The 20297-nt window shown below is 37.6% G+C and overlaps 1 protein-coding gene across 2 annotated transcripts; it reads right to left on the bottom strand.

Annotated features, from left to right (window-relative positions):
- Positions 1 to 227: 227 nt before the first annotated feature.
- Positions 228 to 19957, bottom strand: elk4 (ETS transcription factor ELK4). 2 transcript variants are annotated; one of them, XM_028441471.1, is made up of 7 exons: positions 19645 to 19957; positions 16589 to 16803; positions 12801 to 13445; positions 12467 to 12670; positions 2795 to 2914; positions 2520 to 2659; positions 228 to 1907 (listed from the first exon to the last, which is right to left on the bottom strand). In XM_028441471.1, exons 2-6 carry the CDS (start codon positions 16799 to 16801, stop codon positions 2543 to 2545), a joined length of 1299 nt encoding a protein of 432 aa, XP_028297272.1. In that variant the 5' UTR covers positions 16802 to 16803; positions 19645 to 19957; the 3' UTR covers positions 228 to 1907; positions 2520 to 2542. The 2 variants fall into 2 exon arrangements, with proteins under 2 accessions (XP_028297272.1, XP_028297271.1); XM_028441470.1 differs by having other exon boundaries at positions 228 to 2659.
- Positions 19958 to 20297: the final 340 nt, after the last annotated feature.

Here is a 20297-nt window from a genome sequence, read left to right as displayed (position 1 = left end):
AATCAAAGCTAACGTTTGACTTTATAAAATCAAAGCTAACGTTAGACTTTATAAAACCAAAGCTAACGTTAGACTTTATAAAATCAAAGCTAACGTTTGTTAGACTTTATAAAATCAAAGCTAACGTTTGACTTTATAAAATCAAAGCTAACGTTTGACTTTATAAAATCAAAGCTAATGTTTGACTTTATAAAATCTAACAAACATATCAGTTTGTTTTTCTTGGGCTGAAATCCAAACAAATCAAGCAAAGTGATCAATCACTCTTTGACCATGAAAAACATGAAGTGCTGAGTCATAGAAAAGTGACAGAATCCATTATCACAGGAATCCCCAAATCTAAGTGCATTTACAACATTTACAACATCAAAACATTTAATACAAAATACAACCCATCTGTAATAAGGTTTAAGGCTTTCATTAAAAAAATAGAACCAACAACATCCTGTCCACAGAGAGAGAAAACATCAACTGTTACAAAAATAGGAATCATTTCAAACTTTTATCACAATAACAAGAAAATTACAAAAACACATGGTTCATAAACACGTGTTATAACAATAATAAATGTTATAACATGTGTTATAACAAAGATAAATGTTTATAGAATATCATCAGCTTCTCTGACAATACAACAGCTGCAAATATGAAGGGCAGAGAAAAATATTTCAGATGTTGTGCATAAAGACCGTTTATAAACATGGACGTGATTTCAATGAACTTAGCTTAGCTGTGGTAAGGCACGTTTAAAGGCTAGGCTAACACGTGATGCTAATCAATTTAGAAACCAATCACCTCCTACTGCATAGTGAGCTGCACAGGAAGTGATCACCTGACCTTTAAAGACCACAGGTCAGACCTGACATCAGTAATCAGACCAGTAAGACCAGTAGAACCAACAGAACCAGTAGAATCAGTAGAACCAGTAAAACCAACAGAACCAGTAAAACCAGTAGAATCAGTAGAACCAGTTAAACCGGTTAGACCGGTTAGACCGGTTAAACCAGTAGAACCAGCAGAACCAGTTAGACCTGTTAAACCAGTAGAACCAGTACTGCATCTAAAATGTTTATAAACTGCATTTGAATTTAAGAGTTTAGATGTTGAGATGAGAGGAGTCTAATCTACGGTTCAATGGTCACAGACTCAGTCCTAATGTGGGTGGGGCTTCACTTTGATCCCAGTAAACAAAGCATGATCAAAGTAAACAGGCTTTCTTTGTTCTTTAACAATTAGATGGTTTCCTTCTCTACATTAAAAGGTTCCATCATGATTGTCTAAAGTGTTTAAATATTTTAACAGATATAAATATAAAAGATGTTTGAAAACATTTTGTCTGCTTTATTATGTTAAACATTGGTCTGATATCTAAAAATAATGATTACATCTGAAGCGCCTCAAACTGAAACTGTTTCTATTAAAGATCAATGTGTGGTTAATGTTTGTAAAACAGATCAATAAATTCAAGATCAAAGGACTCTTTACCACACAAACACGTAGCTTAGCATGCTACTGTAGCTTAGCATGCTACTGTAGCTTAGCATACTAATAGCCTGTGTGTCAGACTTATGGCTTTAAAGTCAGTTAGAAAGTAATCTAATACTTTCTCGGCTGATCATGGCTGAGACAGAGGGGATGGGCTTAAATTACTGTTGAGTCATCACAGATGAAACCAAATGTTAGAATCTATCATCGCTCATTACATCACTGTTAGAGTGAGAGACACTGGACCAGAACCTGCTGCTGTGCTTCTACACACATGTTTAATAACCTGTGTTCTCCATCCTGTTAATGTTCCCACACTGACTCAGTGACACCACACAGCTGCTCCTATTATACAAGCTTCTCAACATGAGGCGTCGTCTACATTACTAAAGTGTGTTTGGATCTTTCTGAAGGCTGACGTCCTGAAAAGGATCAATAAAAAGTGATCAGATCAGGATCATTAAGTTTTGCTTCTTCAGAATGTTCATCTAATAACGTATGGCTTTACTTTATCATCCAATCACGTATGGCTTTACTTTATCATCCAATCACATATGGCTTTACTTTATCATCCAATCACGTATGGCTTTACTTTATCATCCAATCACGTATGGCTTTACTTTATCATCCAATCACGTATGGCTTTACTTTTAACTGCTGAAGTAACATCACACATGGACTCATTTTTAGAAAGAATAAAACACACGTCTGTCACACACTACATGTAGTGTTAACCTTTGAACATATGTGCAGACGAGCTAACAGCTAAAAACTAAAGCTAACAGCTTCCTCTAAAGTTTAGAGCTGCTCATTGGATAAAACATGGAGGAAAATATATTAATCAGCATCAAATATAAACATAGAACAGTACAGAGTAAACATAGAGCAGTACAAAGAGTAAACATAGAGCAGTACAAAGAGTAAACAGAGTAAACATAAAGCAGTAATCTAAGGGGTGAGAAACGCTGAGTCAGACTGTTTGTAAACATCTGACTCTCCTTTAAAGCACCGAGTGATGATAATTGAAGTCGTACTTGTTTGTTTGTATGTTTTGACGTTATGTTCTGTGCAGGTCTGGAGTGGTGGGTCCAATAGGTCCAATGGGTCCAGGGGTGTTGGTTCCATCCATGCTGTGAACTGGAATCTGGAACTGAGGAGTGAGGACTGATGGAAACTAGAGGAGAACAAACAGAACATGTTTAATGTTAGGAGATGTTCCTCCTCTCAAACTGACACATTGTCCAAATAGTCCATATAGTCCAAATGGCCCACATGGCCCACATGGTCAACATGGTCCAGCTCTGCTCACCTGGAACAGGTGGGCTCCTTGGCGTCGCGTGGCCGGGCTGAGGGGAGCGACCGGACTGAGCGTGCTCCAGAAGTGAATGTTGGACAGCAGTGGACTGGGAGTGAGCAGGAGGGTTGGAGTCTGTGGGAATCAATCAATCAATCAATCAACTTTAACAATGTACCCTGAACAACTGGCCTTCACAAACTTTAAGCACAGGAGTCGACTGTTTGCTTTTCCCTGGTTCTTCACACAAGACAGAGCTCCCCTCTCCTCCGCTCACTGTCAAAGCACATGGAGAACTTTTCTTTGTTCTGTTCCACTCCAGAATTAACAGAAACGGTCTAAAAAGTGAAATGTTTTTTTCTACACTGTCAATACTGTCTTATGCACAAGAAACCAGGAAAATCCTTAGAATACAGCAATTTGCTCTAAGTGTTTTAAGCAATATCTCTCATTAACTTTGTATAAAATACATCATGTTTAGTGTTAAAATGACCAGATAGATATGTTGTTTGCTCTTATCTTGCTTTGAAGGTTATAATCTGTGTTCTGAATCCTCCACCTGGACGCCAGGTTACACAGGCATCAGATAGTCGAGGTTACCCGGAGGTGCGCCCGATCTCTAACCCTGTGGAGAGAGAGGTTGTTTCTGAGAGAGAGAGTGACGGTGGATGCTTGCCCAGCAGGGTGGGGCACCGTCTGGCAGAAGCTGACTGTGCGAGCCCTGTGGTCGGCCTGGGACAGCATCAGGCACATAAATGTGCTGGAGCCACGGGAGATTCACATAGCCCTGGAACACTTCGTGAAGGGAAGGCACATCCTGGTCAGGTTGAACATGTCGCCAATGGCGCAGAAAAACCACCAGGGTGGCACCAGGTCACTGCAGTTACTACGAGTGACTCCTAGGCTGGGCCTGAGCACAATGCATGTGCCAGGGAAATAGAACCAGGTGGGGACTTCCGCCTGGCAAAGACCTCTGGGAACTTTTCGGGAAGACAGAGATAGACCTCTTAGCCTCGAAGGAGGCAACCCACTGCCCCCTCAACTTCTCTTGGACGGAGACTTCCAGCTCCCTCGGGCATGACTGGCCACGGGGGTTGCTTCATGCTTTCCCCCCTTTGCCCTTGATCCTGCCAACACTACACAGGGTTTCCAAGCCCCTGCTGCTGGTGGCTACTCGGTAGCCGTATTCGTAGGATTCGACTCCTACGAGTCTTCCTTAGGGCTTTGTATCAAACACTGCAGGTGTAAAGTGTACTTTATTGTCCCCGTAGGGACATTTTTCCTCTACAATTGACCCATCCTTCAAAGTCACTAGGGCCTCTGTCAGGTGCAGTGTTAGGAACCATCTCCTGATGTTGATGTTAGACTTGGTCAGGACTACCAGTAGGGCTTGGTATCGATTCCAATTTCCCAAATCGATTCGATTTACTTTTGATTCAGTTCAGGATATCACGCAGTACCAATTTTACTTGGATAAGGAAGACATTCTCATTAGAACTAATGACGCAAATAGTAGAAACTACAACTTTATCTTGGTTCATTAGTAAGAATATGAATATTTACATTAATAATTGAACCTCATGCTACATTAACCATGTATGTTTTATTTAAAATGACCTGAGCAGAACAAAAACACAATGACTTAAATCAACTCAAAGCACTAACAGACTGTAAATAAAATGGTAACAGACACATTATAAACGCAACACATTCTCATTCTTTGAGTCTCACAAAGGTTTTGTTCTAATGTTCTAGTGGCTGCACAACAAATATAACTGTATAATAAGAGACACAACCATAAACATAAATAAATAATTGTAAATAAAAGCAAACATCCAGAATTTAAAACAAATTTGAAATGTCTTAAAGTGCATAAAGTCAGGTCTTTGGTAAATGTAAGAAAATACTTTTAAATTCCTGTGAACAGTAAAGTTCAGGAAAACTTAATTTTTCACTTTTTTTTTTTGCTCATTCTCATCACTAGTACAGTGCCTGTCAGAAGTATGTATTCATATAGTGGGAGGAGTTTAAGTAGAGTTGTCAGTATGTGTTATAAGGTTGTGTGTACATAGAGGTGTACATACTGTACTCTGTAGTGTTATAAAGGGTTTATTTATGGGTGTAAAATAAAATAGAGTGTGAGATTTATCTGGTTTAATTCTATGGGACATGAATATGATAAATGTGTTTGATTTATTCATTTTTATATTTTTTCATTAGGTGTATTTTTCTGTAATGTATGTCATTATGTGTATTTTTGTATATTTTTGCATTTTTTTGTATAATTAGTTTTTTGTTGCCATTGTTTCCGGAGTCATTTTGTGTATTTTTGTATCGTTTTTGGTGTAGTTTTGTGCATTTCTGTTGTCATTTTGTGTATTTTTTGTATAAATATTTAGTTTTGTGTATTTTGAGTCATTTTCATATTTTTGTTGTTTGGTATATTTTTCTGTAATGTATGTTTTTTTAGAGTCATTTTGTGTGTTTTTGGAGCCTTTTGGTATAGTTTTGTGCATTTCTGTTGTCGTTTTGTGTACTTTTAATATAAATTGTTCAGTGCTTTGTTTTATTTAAACTCATTTAGTATTTTTTTTATTATAAATACTATGAGTGTGTATGGCTACCTCCATCTCCTTCCTCTGTGGGTTATCTCTCACGCAAGCGCGTCAACCGTGCGCATGCACATAATCCATCACAGGTTGTCGAGAGATAAAAAAAGAAGCTGATAGGTTTCCATTAAAGTCAATGTGTCAATTTCCACCGCATGGTAATCTGCTCCAGAACAGCACCGTCACTGCTGAGTCATGCTGCTGCCTTCTGCAGCAAATACACAGCACCTCAATTTCAGTTGGACGCTGGAGCTGTGCTGCAGCAAGTTAACAAAAATAAGCCCGTGCCGGAAAGGAAGTAGTACAAAGACACAGAATAAAGTATCCAGAATTATTTTCAAAATAAAATACTACGTGTTCAAGGGGGAAAACACCGACCTTCCGAGACCTCCAACGGGCCCATTTCGGACTCCACCCAAAAACCGAGCACATATTCATATTATTCTGACTCGGGGGGACCAGACCTTTCCGTTGATACCATGGTTGGCCCGATCCGAGCACTTTTAAAACATATAACATATAAATATTGCATTTATCTACGGATGAATCACACATCACACAATTATAACTGCAACAGATGAGCAGCAAACGGAGGTGGTGGTGGAGAATGATGGACTGCAGATTGTGCTGAGGTCACGCAGCGGAGCAGTTTTGATGCAGATACGCATCCAGTGGAAATCCAGGGTCACACCCCGCAAATGTAGGGCGCTCATGAGGAAAATAGCATCTGATCACATGGTTAAACCTTTCCATCAGTGAACTAATGAACAGTTGATCACTGTTGTCATGCTGTGTGCTCTCTGACCACAGCTACTGTGTGGATGAGGTGTCTCAGCAATCACACACTTTCATACACAGGAGAAAATCTACAGGGAGTGTTTCAAACATCTAGCAGTCGATCGCGATCGACAGGTTAGCTAGCACTGCTGTAGAGTCTAGGGCTGCAACTAACCACTATTTTAATAGTCGATTAGTCATCAATTATTGAAACAATTAATAGACACTTATTTGTTCTATGTTGCTACAATCTTTTAAATTTGGCTTTAGGAAAATTACTACAAATAAAAACTATAAATAAATAAAACAATTCCCAATTTAAGGTGTAAACAGGTTCCTTACAAACACATTAAATTGAGTACGTCAACACTAGAACCTGCTTCAGTAATATAATTAAATTTAAAAAAAAAAGCTACAATATCTGCTGACTCATAGAGCATAGATATTTTATAAAAGGGTTAGGGCTGTGCATATGGGTCACTCCATTAGTGTTATTGTATATATATATTATTTCCTAATTTATGATAACATTATTTACTAAAAAAATAAATAAAAAGCTCATGAAAAGCAAAAATAACCGTAATAGTGTTTAATATAAACCAGTGCTGCTGAATCTAGTTTATTTTATATCTGATAACGAGTTAAATAAAGTTATGATTGATAAATATCTCACTGATTTACTATAATTAAACCACATCAGACGTGTGACATGTTAGCTTTTATCTTTTAAATAAAAGTGTTAAATCTGAGCATTAATAAATCTGTACCCTTTGTGGTTTAATGACAGTAAGCTGTGGATTTTTACTTGTCTCTTCATTTCATGGAGTGGTTAGCGTTAGCTCTTAGCCCAGTCTGAAGTGTCGGTGGGTTAGCTTCTGGTTCACTTTGTTGAGTGGGTGTCTGGTCTGAACAGCAGTAGTAATAGTAGTAGTAATTGTAGTAGTAACAGTAGTAGTAGTAGTAAGTAGTAGTATTAACAATAGTAGTAGTAGTATTAACAGTAATAGTAATAGTAGTAGCAATAGCAGTAATAACAGTAGTAGTAGCAGTAATAACAGTAGTCACAGTATGAGTAGTAATAATAGTAATAGTAGTAGTAATAGTAATAAAAGTAGTAATAATAGTAATAATAGTAAGAGTAGTAATAATAGTAATAACAGTAAGAGTAGTAATAATAGTAATAGTAGTAATAATAGTAATAGTAATAGTAGTAGTAATAGTAGTAGTAATAGTAATAGTAATAGTAGTAGTAATAGTAATAGTAGTAGTAATAGTAATAGTAAAAGTAATAGTAGTAGTAATAGTAGTAGTAGTAATACTAATAGTAATAGTAGTAATAGTAGTAGTAATAGGAGTAGTAATAGTAACAGTAGTAGTACTAATAGTAAAAGTAGTAATAGTAATAGTCGTAATAGTAATAGTAACAGCAGTAGTAGTAGTAATAGTAGTAGTAACTGTAGTAGTAACAGTAGTAGTAGTAGTAGTAAGTAGTAACAGTAATAGTAGTAGCAATAGTAGTAGTAGCAGTAATAACAGTAGTAGTAGCAGTAATAACAGTAGTAGTAGCAGTAATAACAGTAGTAGAAGTAACACTAGTAGTAGTAACAGTAGTAATAGTTGTAGTAGAAACAGTAGTAGTAGTAGTAATAGTAGTAGAAACAGTAGTAGTAGTAATAGTAGTAGTAATAGTAGTAGTAGTAACAGTAGTAGTAGTAGTAACAGTAGTAATAGTAGTAGTAGAAACAGTAGTAATAGTAGTAGTAATTGTAGTAGTAGTAATAGTAGTAGTAACAGTAGTAGTAGTAGTAGTAGTAACAGTAGTAATAGTAGTAGTAGTAGTAGTAACAGTAGGAATAGTCGTAGTAGTAGTAGTAATAGTAGTAGTAAAAGTAGTAACAGTAGTAGTAGTAATAATAGTAGTAGTAACAGTAGCAGTAATAGTAGTAGTAGCAGTAATAGTAGTTGTAAAAGTAGTAGTAACAGTAGTAGTTGTAAAAGTAGTAGTAGTAACAGTAGTAATAGTAGTAACAGTAGTAATAGTAGTAACAGTAGTAATAGTAGTAACAGTAGTAATAGTAACAGTGTCAGTAGTAATAGTAATAGTAGTAATAGTAATAGTAACAGTAGTAATAGTAGTAATAACAGTAGTAATAGCAGTAGTAATAGTAGTAACAGTAGTAATAGTAGTAGTAGAAACAGTAGTAGTAGTAACAGTAGTAATAGTAGTAGTAAAAGTAGTAGAAGTAATAGTAGTAGTAGTAGTAACAGTAGTAGTAGTAACAGTAGTAGTAGTAACAGTAGTAGTAGTAACAGTAGTAATAGTAGTAGTAATAGTAGTAGTAGTAGTAGCAGTAGTAACAGTGGTAATAGTAACAGTCACAATAGTACTAATAGTAGTAATAGTAGTAGTAATAGTAGTAGTAGTAGTAGTAACAGTAATAACAGTAGTAATAGTAGTAGTAATAGTAGTAACAGTAGTAGTAGTAGTAGTAGTAGTAACAGTAGTAATAGTAATAGTAGTATTAGCAACAGTAGTAATAGTAGTTGTAGTAGTAGTAGTAGTAACAGTAGTAGTAGTAGTAGTAACAGTAGTAATAGCAGTAGTAATAGCAGTTCGGGGGGGGGGGGGTACAGCGTAGAAAGAACAGGCTGTTTTGTACTTTATTGAATGGCTGCACTATATATGACTCGCTGCCGTGTTGGACTGCGCGCACACGCGCGCACGCACACACACACCCACCCCTGATCTAAAACACATTCAAGCTAGACACATCTTTGGTCATAGTAATAGTAGTAGTAATAGTAATAAAAGTAGTAATAATAGTAAGAGTAGTAATAATAGAAAGAGTAGTAATAATAGTAGTAGTAATAGTAATAGAAATAGTAGTAATAGTAGTAATAGTAATAGTAGTAGTAGTAATACTAATAGTAATAGTAGTAATAGTAGTAGTAGTAGGAGTAGTAATAGTAACAGTAGTAGTAATAGTAATAGTAGTAACAGTAATAGTAACAGTAGTAGTAGTAATAGTAAAAGTAGTAATAGTAATAGTAATAGTCGTAATAGTAATAGTAGTAGTAGTAATAGTAATAGTAGTAGTAATAGTAGTAGAAATAGTAGTAGTAATAGCAGTAGTAATAGTAACAGTTATAGCAGTAGTAATAGTAGTAGTAATAGTAACAGTAGTAGTATTAGTAGTTATAGCAGAATTAATAGTAATAGTAACAGCAGTAGTAGTAGTAATAGTAGTAGTAATAGTAGTAATAGTAGTAACAGTAGTAACAGTAGTAGTAAGTAGTAACAGTAGTAGTAGTAACAGTAGTAGTAGTAGTATTAACAGTAATAGTAGTAGCAATAGTAGCAGTAATAACAGTAGTAGTAGCAGTAATAACAGTAGTAACAGTAAGAGTAGTAACAGTAGTAATAGTAGTAGTAGAAACAGTAGTAGTAGTAGTAGTAGTAACAGTAGTAACAGTAGTAGAGACAGTAGTAGTAGTAGTAACAGTAGTAGTAGTAGTAGTAGTAACAGTAGTAGTAGTAACAGTAGTAGTAGTAACAGTAGTAGTAGTAGAAACAGTAGTAGTAGTAGAAACAGTAGTAATAGTAGTAGTAATTGTAGTAGTAGTAGTAGTAACAGTAGTAATAGTAGTAGTAGTAGTAACAGTAGGAATAGTCGTAGTAGTAGTAATAGTAGTAGTAATAGTAGTAACAGTAGCAATAGTAGTATTAGAAACAGTAGTAGTAACAGTCGTAATAGTAGTAGTAGTAATAGTAGTAGTAGTAGTAACAGTAGCAGTAATAGTAGTTGTAAAAGTAGTAGTAACAGTAGTAGTAGTAACAGTAGTAATAGTAGTAACAGTAGTAGTAATAGTAGTAATAGCAGTAGTAGTAGTAATAGTAGTAACAGTAGTAATAGTAGTAGTAGAAACAGTAGTAGTAGTAACAGTAGTAGTAATAGTAATAGTAGTAATAGTAGTAATAGTAGTAACAGTAGTAATAGTAGTAGTAGAAACAGTAGTAGTAGTAACAGTAGTAGTAATAGTAGTAGTAGTAATAGTAGTAACAGTAGTTGTTAAAGTAGTAGTAACAGTAGTAGTAGTAATAGTAGTAGTAATAGTAATAATAATAGTAGTAATAGTAGTAACAGTAGTAATAACAGTAGTAATAGCAGTAGTAGTAGTAATAGTAGTAACAGTAGTAATAGTAGTAGTAGAAACAGTAGTAGTAGTAACAGTAGTAATAGTAGTAGTAGAAACAGTAGTAGTAGAAACAGTAGTAGTAGTAACAGTAGTAGTAGTAACAGTAGTAGTAGTAACAGTAGTAATAGTAGTAGTAGTAGTAGTAACAGTAGTAGTAGTAGTAACAGTAGTAGTAACAGTAGTTGTAATAGTAGTAGTAATAGTAACAGTCGTAATAGTACTAGTAGTAGTAGTAGTAACAGTAGTAGTAGTAACAGTAGTAGTAGTAACAGTAGTAGTAGTAACAGTAACAGTAGTAACAGTAGCAGTAGTAACAGTAGCAGTAGTAACAGTAGCAGTAGTAACAGTAGCAGTAGTAACAGTAGCAGTAGTAACAGTAGCAGTAGTAACAGTAGCAGTAGTAACAGTAGCAGTAGTAGTTGTAATAGTAGTAGTAGTAACAGTAGTAATAGTAGTAACAGTAGTAATAGTAGTAACAGTAATAACAGTAGTAGTAATAATAGTAGTAGTAATAGTAGTAACAGTAGTAACAGTAGTAGTAACAGTCGTAATAGTAGTAATAGTAACAGTAATAACAGTAGTAGTAGTAGTAACAGTAGTAGTAGTAGTAACAGTAGTAGTAGTAGAAACAGTAGTAGTAGTAACAGTAGTAGTAGTAGTAGTAATTGTAGTAGTAGTAATAGTAGTAATAGTAGTAGTAACAGTAGTACCAGTAGCAATAGTAGTAGTAGAAACAGTAGTAGTAACAGTCGTAATAGTAGTAGTAGTAATAGTAGTAACAGTAGTTGTTAAAGTAGTAGTAACAGTAGTAGTAGTAATAGTAGTAATAATAGTAGTAATAGTAATAATAATAGTAGTAACAGTAGTAATAGTAGTAATAGTAGTAATAACAGTAGTAATAGCAGTAGTAGTAGTAATAGTAGTAACAGTAGTAATAGTAGTAGTAGAAACAGTAGTAGTAGTAACAGTAGTAATAGTAGTAGTAATAGTAGTAGTAGAAACAGTTGTAGTAGAAACAGTAGTAGTAGTAACAGTAGTAGTAGTAACAGTAGTAATAGTAGAATGAATTCATGTTGGGTGTGGGATACATATGTATGTGTATATACGTATATATGCATATGTGTGTATCCATAAAATGAAGAGTCCATCCTTAAGACTGCTCTACTGTAAAGTGCCTTGAGATACCATTGGTTATGATTTGGCGCTATACAAATAAAGATTGATTGATTGATTGATAGTAGTAGTAGTAACAGTAGTAGTAACAGTAGTAGTAGTAATAGTAGTTGTAATAGTAGTAGTAATAGTAACAGTCGTAATAGTACTAGTAGTTGTAATAGTAGTAGTAATAGTAACAGTCGTAATAGTACTAGTAGTAGTAACAGTAGTAGTAGTAACAGTAGTAGTAGTAATAGTAGCAGTAGTAGCAGTAGTAACAGTAGTAACAGTAACAGTGGCAGTAGTAACAGTGGCAGTAGTAACAGTAGTAGTAGTAGTTGTAATAGTAGTAGTAGTAGTAGTAACAGTAGTAATAGTAGTAACAGTAATAACAGTAGTAGTAGTAATAGTAGTAGTAATAGTAGTAACAGTAGTAACAGTAGTAGTAACAGTCGTAATAGTAGTAATAGTAGTAATAGTTACAGTAATAACAGTAGTAGCAGTAGTGACAGTAGTAATAGTAGTTGTAATAGTAGTAGTAGTAGTAGTAGTAGTAGTAGTAACAGTAGTAATAGTAGTAGTAGTAGTAATAGCAGTTCGGGGGGTGTACAGTGTAGAAAGAACAGGTTGTTTTGTACTTTATTGAATGGCTGCACTATATAACATATGACTCGCTGCCATGTTGGACTGCGCACACGCACACACACACCCACCCCTGATCTAAAACACATTCAAGCTAGACACATCTCTGGTCATTTCTCTGAGTGAGATATACATGGTGTGGTGTGTGTGAACAGGTTGAAATGCGTGTCTCACACCGTGGCTCAGAAGCCCATCCCCCCTCTCCGGTCTAACCCTCGGGCCATGCGCTAACTGTTAAAAAAGGGTTTCAGGTGGATCAGACACTGCATCAGGGAGATATGACGCGGTTGTGTGTGTGTGTGTGTACCTGTAACATAGCTGGTGTGAGGGAGGCCGTGGGGAGGGAGGGGCTACAGAGGTTGATGGGGGAGTAGTCTGAGGTGGTGACCAGCAGGGTGGGGGTGGGGGGGCTGATGTGGAGGACTTTAGGAGGTCTACGTGTCTTCACTGAGGAACTGGTTTCTGGGTCCAACAAACTGCTCTCATCTCCAGACACCACCACACCATCAACCTGTAGGACACGACCAATCAGAACCACAGCTTTAACACCAGAACCAATAACTAACAGTTCCAATAGTAACATGTTTAATGTTAGTTACATTGGATTACATCAGACTAATAGTAACTCATAGTTATTCTACCTTCTCCTGTGATGGGGCGTGCGCTGGAGGCATCATCTCACATTCTATTGGCTGAGAGGACTCCAGGTCACTGTCAATCACCAGCTGGTGGGCGGAGTCAGGAACTAGGCTGGGAGGAGGGCTGGTTGAAGGCATCTCTGGGAGGCGGACGTGTTCTAATGTGTAGGGGGCGTGGTCAGGCTGTGAGGAGAGGTCCTCAGCCTGGATACTGTGGAGGGGGGAGGACTCCAGTCTCAGGGGGGTGTTACCAAACTTAATGACTGAAGGTAGGGGAGCGGCCGGCTGCTGAGGTGGGATGTCCTGGCTCTGAGAAGAGGGGGTGACCCCTCTCCTCTCTGAGAACCTCTCAGGGTTCTCCATCCTGATGGACTTGAAGAGCTGACGTCCGTTCTGTAGAGAGTTCAGAGTGAAGGACGTGTACAGGCCTGAGTGGATGTAGTCGTTACGATTGGATGCTTTGCTGCTGATGCTCTGAAGGGCGGGGCCTTCACTCTCCTGGAAGCTATTGGACCCCCTCTTCAGAGAAGGAACCCCCCCACTACCAATATCTCCGTCTGCTCCAGTCACTACGTCTCCTTTCAGAACGTCAGGGTAAGACACGAATCTGTAGACAAACTTCTGACCATTGACCTTCTTTATGATGTTCTGTTGGATATGGAGGAGAACCATGAGTAGAGAAGAACAATGAGGAGAACCATTGGAAAACCATTAGAGAACCATTAGAGAACCGTGAATAGAGTAGAACACAGAGGAACATTAGAGGAACATTCAGATTCAGAATACTTTATTCATCCCCAAGGGGAAATTCGGTTTCAGTTACATCCCCTGCAAGAAAACATGAAAAGACAATCACGTAACATGGGAGTACAGGGGCGGAACTATTGTGGGTTGCCACAAAGGCAGTGCCCCGTATGTTTTAGATGAGAAGTGGAAAAACATGAGGTAAGAAGAGGGAAAAAGGCAGGTCCCCAACTGTGCTCCATCAGTGAGGGGCACAGAGTGGGATTAGGAAAAAACTCTATGGCATACACAGAAGCCAATGAAAACACAATTACAACAAAATTCGAGAACATAGCATGTATGGTCGGGGGAGGGGACTTTTGGAGGGGAGGATTGCAGCCAGCCGCTGGGGGGAGTGCGCGTGCAGCGCCCCTCCTGCTGCCACTGTGTGGGAGGGAGGGGGGAAGGGGTTAGGGCCAACTTCTCCATATGAGATTCCAACCAGCGTAGACGTTCCAAAGTAGCATCTGCTTACTTTGAGTTTGTTTATCGCATGAGTCTGAGTGATGAGAGCCCTGCCCAATCCATCAGAAATGACTGGCAGCCTTCCCAAAACAGCTGCCGACGTAATGCGGACTGTGCAATAGGTCAGAGAACTGCCAGCTCCAAACTGCAGCATGTCTCCAATAGAGATGGGCGATATTGACATAAAAAAATTATCCCGATAATTTCTGCTATTTATCATGATAACGATAAAAATCACGATAAATAAAAAAATTATAATACAAAAATTCACAACTTAGTGTTAAAAATAAAAATAAATCTTGAATGAAATAAATAAAGGAATAATACAAATGAAGAAGAAGCTTATTATTTAAATTCTGGTTCTATAATAAACAATACAAAACTGCATAATAGTTCTTTTTCTTTTTAAAAGTGCAACTGAAAATGTATTTTGTGCCTTAACAATTGGACTTAAAAAACAAAACAAAAAAAAAAAAAACAGTCATTTTACTGTATTTAGGTCAGATATTTGTTTGAACCAGCAGAGGGCGCTGGTTGGCATGCAGATATTTTGCAGTGAAGAAGAGATGCTATGCTAGCAGACAGAGCTAATAGAAAAACGTGACTTTTACAGATATTCACGTAATATTACAGATATTATTTCGGTGCTCCAGGGGTAAGGAATCATTTATGAATATGTTTAAGAGTAGAAGGCGGCCAGAAAGAAAGTATTAGCAGATTTCGCTCTCTGCCAACACTTCTGGGTAGCGCCCTCTGCTGGTTAAAAAAAGTACTGCGATTCAATTTTCACAGCATCGATGTGAATCGTTATACCTATGAATAGATTTTTAACTGCCTTACGATTAATCGTTACATCCCTATTTCCTATAATTAAACCAGATCAAGCTGATGATTTAATCATTCAGTATATTTATGTGTAATAATCTCAATAGTTACATTAGTCTAATGGGACCAGCTTTCTCTGTGAACACGTGAAATATTATTAAAAAATATTGCGTTTCACAAATTGGGATGAATGAATAGTGACATTAATATTATGCTAATATTTATTTCTCACAACGTGTGACATGTTTAGTTTTTATTCTTCCATAAAGTGTTAAATCTGATCATGAACTAATCTATGGTTCTCTGTGGTTTTATGACAGTAAGACGTGTTCTTTTTATTTGGTCTATTATTCCTTATGAGGAGTGGTTAGCATTAGCTCTAAGCCCAGTCTGTGTGTGGGTGTGTTAGCTTAGCATAGTTAGCTTTAGTTGAGTTTCCAGTTCATAATTATTGCTACAGGTTCATCTCTGTCCCCGTGTTTGTGGATCTTTGGGTGGATCTGATGGAGGAACTAGGATTGGTTCACTTTGTTGATGTTTATCTGGTTTTAACCCAGTAGTGGTTTATGATGTATCACAGCATGGTAGCTTCTGGTAGCTGAGACGAACACCTCACATACACACAGACAGCGATGTGTGAAGGGGCGGTGGCGATGCATGTCAGAGCTCCCGTAAACAACGTTACGCTCCAGAAAATAATAAGTTGACAACAAACAGGGACAGTTTTGGTCCGTGGAACACGGTTTTTTTTGGGGCGTTCTTAGATAAATTGAGGGACAAATGGCCCGTGGACCTCGCTAATTTCCGACATGGGAATTTATCATTTATATCGTGGGATGACAAATTCTTACCGGTGAGAATGTTTTTGACGATAAATCATAAACATTAAAATATTGCACATTCCTAGTCTGCAATCATAATTCTAATCACGTAGATGTCTTCCACATCCGCAACGGAAAGTATGGATGTCCCGATACAACTTTTTCACTTCTGATACAATATCAATATTGCAGCCTTGAGTATTGTCCGATACAGATATCGGCCCGATACAATATCAGCACGAATCATACATACTTTTTATGGATGTCCGGATAGAACCTTTTCAGAACCGATACAATACCTATATTGAAGTCTTGGTTACTGGCTGGTACCGATCTGATACAATATCGGTACAAATCATACATACTTTTATTACTTATTTTGTAGTGTGGAATGTTGTAAAAAGCTTGATTATTTAAAAAAAAAACAGACCCATTCTTTATAAACCAATGGATTACATAAGTAATATGTAAAAACCAATATATATTATATCGGAGAGTTTAGATGCAGTCCGATAAAGTCCGACAATCATTTTCGGCCGATCCCGGACCGATATCTGATATCAATATCGGATCGGAACACTCCTAACAGAAAAGATGGACAGACACACAATCCTCCGCCCCCAGGAGTCCATCGTGTATCCCGCAAACGTTCCGTCTGGACAGGCGGGCTCACCTCTACCCATTCTCTTCGTAGAGAAAATGTGGTCAATTTCATAATTTCAATTTTCGATACAGTAGAGATGTAGAGAGAGGCTCTTATTAGATTCTGACAAAAAGACAGCACAAGACGAAGAAGCAGCAGCAGGGGCAGAAAGGGCAGAAAGGGCAGGGAGGGAGCAGAGAAAACAGCGTCCGCCTTTGTTGAGAGCAAGTAGAAAACATTAGAGGAACATGTACCTTATCGTAGTAGTATCTAAGGGCTCTACTCAGTTTGTCATAGTTCATGTTGGGTTTATTCTTGCGGACACCCCACAGCTTGGCTACCACCTCAGCTTGCAGCAGTTTAAACTCTCCTTCCTCATTGGTCCAGCAGATCACATCCTCGTGGCTGGGGTCCAATAAGAGCCCCAGAAGGAATTGCCACAGTGTCACAGAGTTGTCCATATTCATCACTGAGAACCATGAGAAAGTTCAGTTAGATCCAACAGAGAAGATCCGACATGTTCTACTCATTAAGGTTGGAAAACACTTTAAATCATTGTTTTTAATACAGATGAAAACTGAAACAAATTACTATTAATTATTAGTCCCATTTCTGTCTATGAATGTGTTCTAACCACTAATAATAAAACATTACAATTATATAAACTAATATTAATGCTTCAAAAAAAACAATTACAAATTATGTATATTAAGTATTGATTTATTAATAAGAATAATGCATCAATTTTATAAAGCACTTTATCATAGACACTCAAAGTCGCTTTAAAGAATTAAGGCATTATTCTTTCCCTCCACCCTTAGTGGTGGTAAGTTACTATTGTAGCCACAGCTGCCCTGGGGCAGACTGATGGATGCGAGGCAGCCATAGTGACCCATAGGCCCCTCCCACCACCACCAACACTCACTGACACACTATATTCATACTAGACAATGTGGGTGAAGTGCCTTGCCCAAGGACACAATGACAGATACCACTGCAGTGACTGCCCCCACCCTGGAACTCTCAGTGGTCTCCTTCATCTACTGACCAGGACCAGACCTGCTTATCTTCACAGATCTAACCAGATCAGCCAATCACAGGCTGGGATGGACACAAACTTATTTTAAAACTGACATTCCAACAATGCACAATATAAAATAAAATTTTAAAACGTTAAACTTGTTCCGCTCATAGATTAAATAATTAATAATAATAATGTAGAGGTCTATAAATGACTCGAGGATAGTCACATTGAATATATTCTATCATTAGAACACTAAGGGGGCAAGTTCAATAAAATCTGAAATTAGGGGTGTCCCGATCCAATATTGGATATCGGTCCAATATCAGCATGAAAACAAATAACAAATTTAAATTTATATATTTTTATGGCAATTATTTATTCATTTATTTTACTCAATTGTAGAATACTGTAGATATTACGTAGAAAGTTAAAGTTTATGTAACTGACTTCCGGGGTACGCGGTACAGGATGGCAGCATAGAGAATTAGGTAATAATTACCACCAAACATTTGAAGACATTGGAAACATGACATTTAGAGTGACACGGCATGAGTGGGGGACAAAAGAAGAGAAGTCTGAGAACAACAATGAAGTCCAAAGAACAAGAAGAACACGGGTCTGACCACCATCACCAGAGAAACACAGGACATCAAGAAAGAGATGAAACAAAGCCTCACAGAATTCAAAGAGTCGTGAATTCACTAACTTTAAACAGGACGCAGCAATAAAACAGCAGCAACACAACATGATGGAGGCTCAGAAACAGATCACGGCGTTGGAGGAGTGGAACATGGAGGCAAAAGACGCCATCATCGCTTTATTAAAACAACAAACCAAACTACAGGAGAAGCTAACCAAAGTGGAGGGACACAGAAGACGGTGTAACTGAACTGAGCAGGACAATAAAACTGTGCCAACATTAGAGGAGGGGCTCCTGCATAGGGCGCTCGCGCTACCGAAGGGCTTTGAACTACACATCCAACGAGCACACCGTAGCTTTGGTAAGAAACCACCACCCGGAGCGACCCCGAGGTCTATTGTTGTCAACTTCCTCAAATATAAGACTAAAGGGAACATCCTGGCCAAAGCTTGGAAAAAGAAAGTACAAGTCGACGGTAAACCAATATTCTTTGACCATGATTACAGAAGTGATGACAAAAACAAATCCTACTCTGAAATGAAAAACAAGCTGAAAGACAGTAAGACTTGCTTCCACTGAGCAGAATACGGATCCACTAGTCCACTAACCCATTGATTACAATATGAACAAAGATCATTACTAATTTATGACCAAATGATGCCAAAAAAAAGTTACATATTGCAGCTTTAAGTTAAGGGTTTTCACCGATGTCACTTTCTGGGCAGTTACCCGGATGCGCGGCCATGTTGGAGGTAAGAGGCTGTTGACACCACATGTTGGAGGCTCATTGAGGTGTACTCAGCGATGGATAAATCACACAAAAGCTCCTCAAAATGCGTTATAGATACAAAGCCATACAGGGCAGGACTTGGTCCGCAGGAAAGGGCACGATATTTAGAAAAAACACGGTTTATTGATGGTGCAGATCCATAGGAGTCGGCTTCCTCATCTTGGATCAATGTCTATAATTTATCCTGATATCATCAACTACCTGGATTTCACCAAGCCCTACACAGCGGAACACTTTAAATCTTATAGAAGTTTGGAGTTCGGCTGTGGCTGTAGGGGCTAGCGTTAGCAACGGATATATATTAGCAGATAACTCAGTTCTAATAATTTCACAGTGAACCTGCAGTGTAGTTACTCTAAAATAATATACGACCACCAGCTAATCAATAACAACTGGTGCAACAATGGTGAGCTCGTCTCATGTCACTGCTCTCCTGATGTAGAACTACTGACTATAAAATACAGACATTGTTCTTCCTGATCTGTTAGAACTTTTGGCAGTCTATGTTTTTCACGGTATGACCGATTAGTACGGCCAAAAACACGGCAATAGTTCATCATTTCATCTCAAAATTTGGGATTTGCTCGTTTGTGTGCTGTTTGTAAACCTGCTGCTAATCTCCAAAATGGCGACTTCCGCGTTGATGACGCGGTTGATGACGCGCCGTGAAAACCCTCTATAGTTGGCAGATACTAGTTGTGTGTAGTTAGTAGTTATGGTTACGTTAACCCTACTATACTTAGATACTAGTTACTAGTAATGTGTAAGTGAGCGTCAGTAGACCAATAGCAACCAGAGCTGTGCTGTCAGTTAGCTCTGCTGCTAGTTTATCAGTTAGCTCTGCTGCTAACATTACCTTCACTTCAGCCCGCTGAGTGTCCGAGACTTCCAGGAGATTCCAAATATTCCCAAATCATGTTGAAGAGTCCTGGTGTTCTACACTGAGCAGGAGAACATGTTTAAACACTTCCTTACAGTCACATTAAAGAGCTTTAGCTTTAGCTCCGACGGTCGATACGCGTTAAACAGGAAGTAATGCTGCGTTCACGGACACTCGTTCATCTCATACAGGAACGACCCACTGTGTCTCTTCTTCTTCTTCTTCTTCTTCTTCTTCTTCTTCTTCTTCTTCTTCTTCTTCTTCTTCTTCTTCTTCTTCTTCTTCTTCTTCTTCTTCTTCTTCTTCTTCTTCTTCTTCTTCTTCTTCTTCTTCTTCTTCTTCTTCTTCTTCTTCTTCTTCTTCTTCTTCTTCTTCTTCTTCTTCTTCTTCTTCTCAGAGAAAAGTGCATTTTCCGCCTCCTATTGTATCAGATTATGAACCTGAGTTTTTTCCTAAGTCATAATAATTATCATTATTCTTAATAACAATATCTTAAGGGAAAAAAACTACATTCTTATAACTTCTGAATCATTAAAGGAGTTTGATTCATTTGAACTTTATTAAATACATTACCCACATTAATCTCCTGATGGTGTAAATCCTGAAGCATAATTTGTCTTGTATATCTA

Source organism: Gouania willdenowi, unplaced genomic scaffold (assembly GCF_900634775.1).
Source record: "Gouania willdenowi unplaced genomic scaffold, fGouWil2.1 scaffold_261_arrow_ctg1, whole genome shotgun sequence".
In the NCBI taxonomy this organism is placed as follows: Eukaryota; Metazoa; Chordata; class Actinopteri; order Blenniiformes; family Gobiesocidae; genus Gouania; species Gouania willdenowi.
The sequence above is the reverse complement of the archived record's forward strand: the minus strand, read 5'-3'. Positions and strand labels throughout refer to the sequence as shown.

Bases quoted from the DNA above. Each gene is read 5' to 3' on its own strand.
- elk4 (XM_028441470.1), bottom strand. From the start codon at position 16,801: ATGAATATGGACAACTCTGTGACACTGTGGCAATTCCTTCTGGGGCTC. The intron at 13,446-16,588 runs GTACATGTTCCT...CATATCCAACAG, and splicing joins TTAGATACTACTACGATAAG to AACATCATAAAGAAGGTCAA. The intron at 2,915-12,466 runs GTACACACACAC...TGATTCCCACAG, and splicing joins TCACACCAGCTATGTTACAG to ACTCCAACCCTCCTGCTCAC.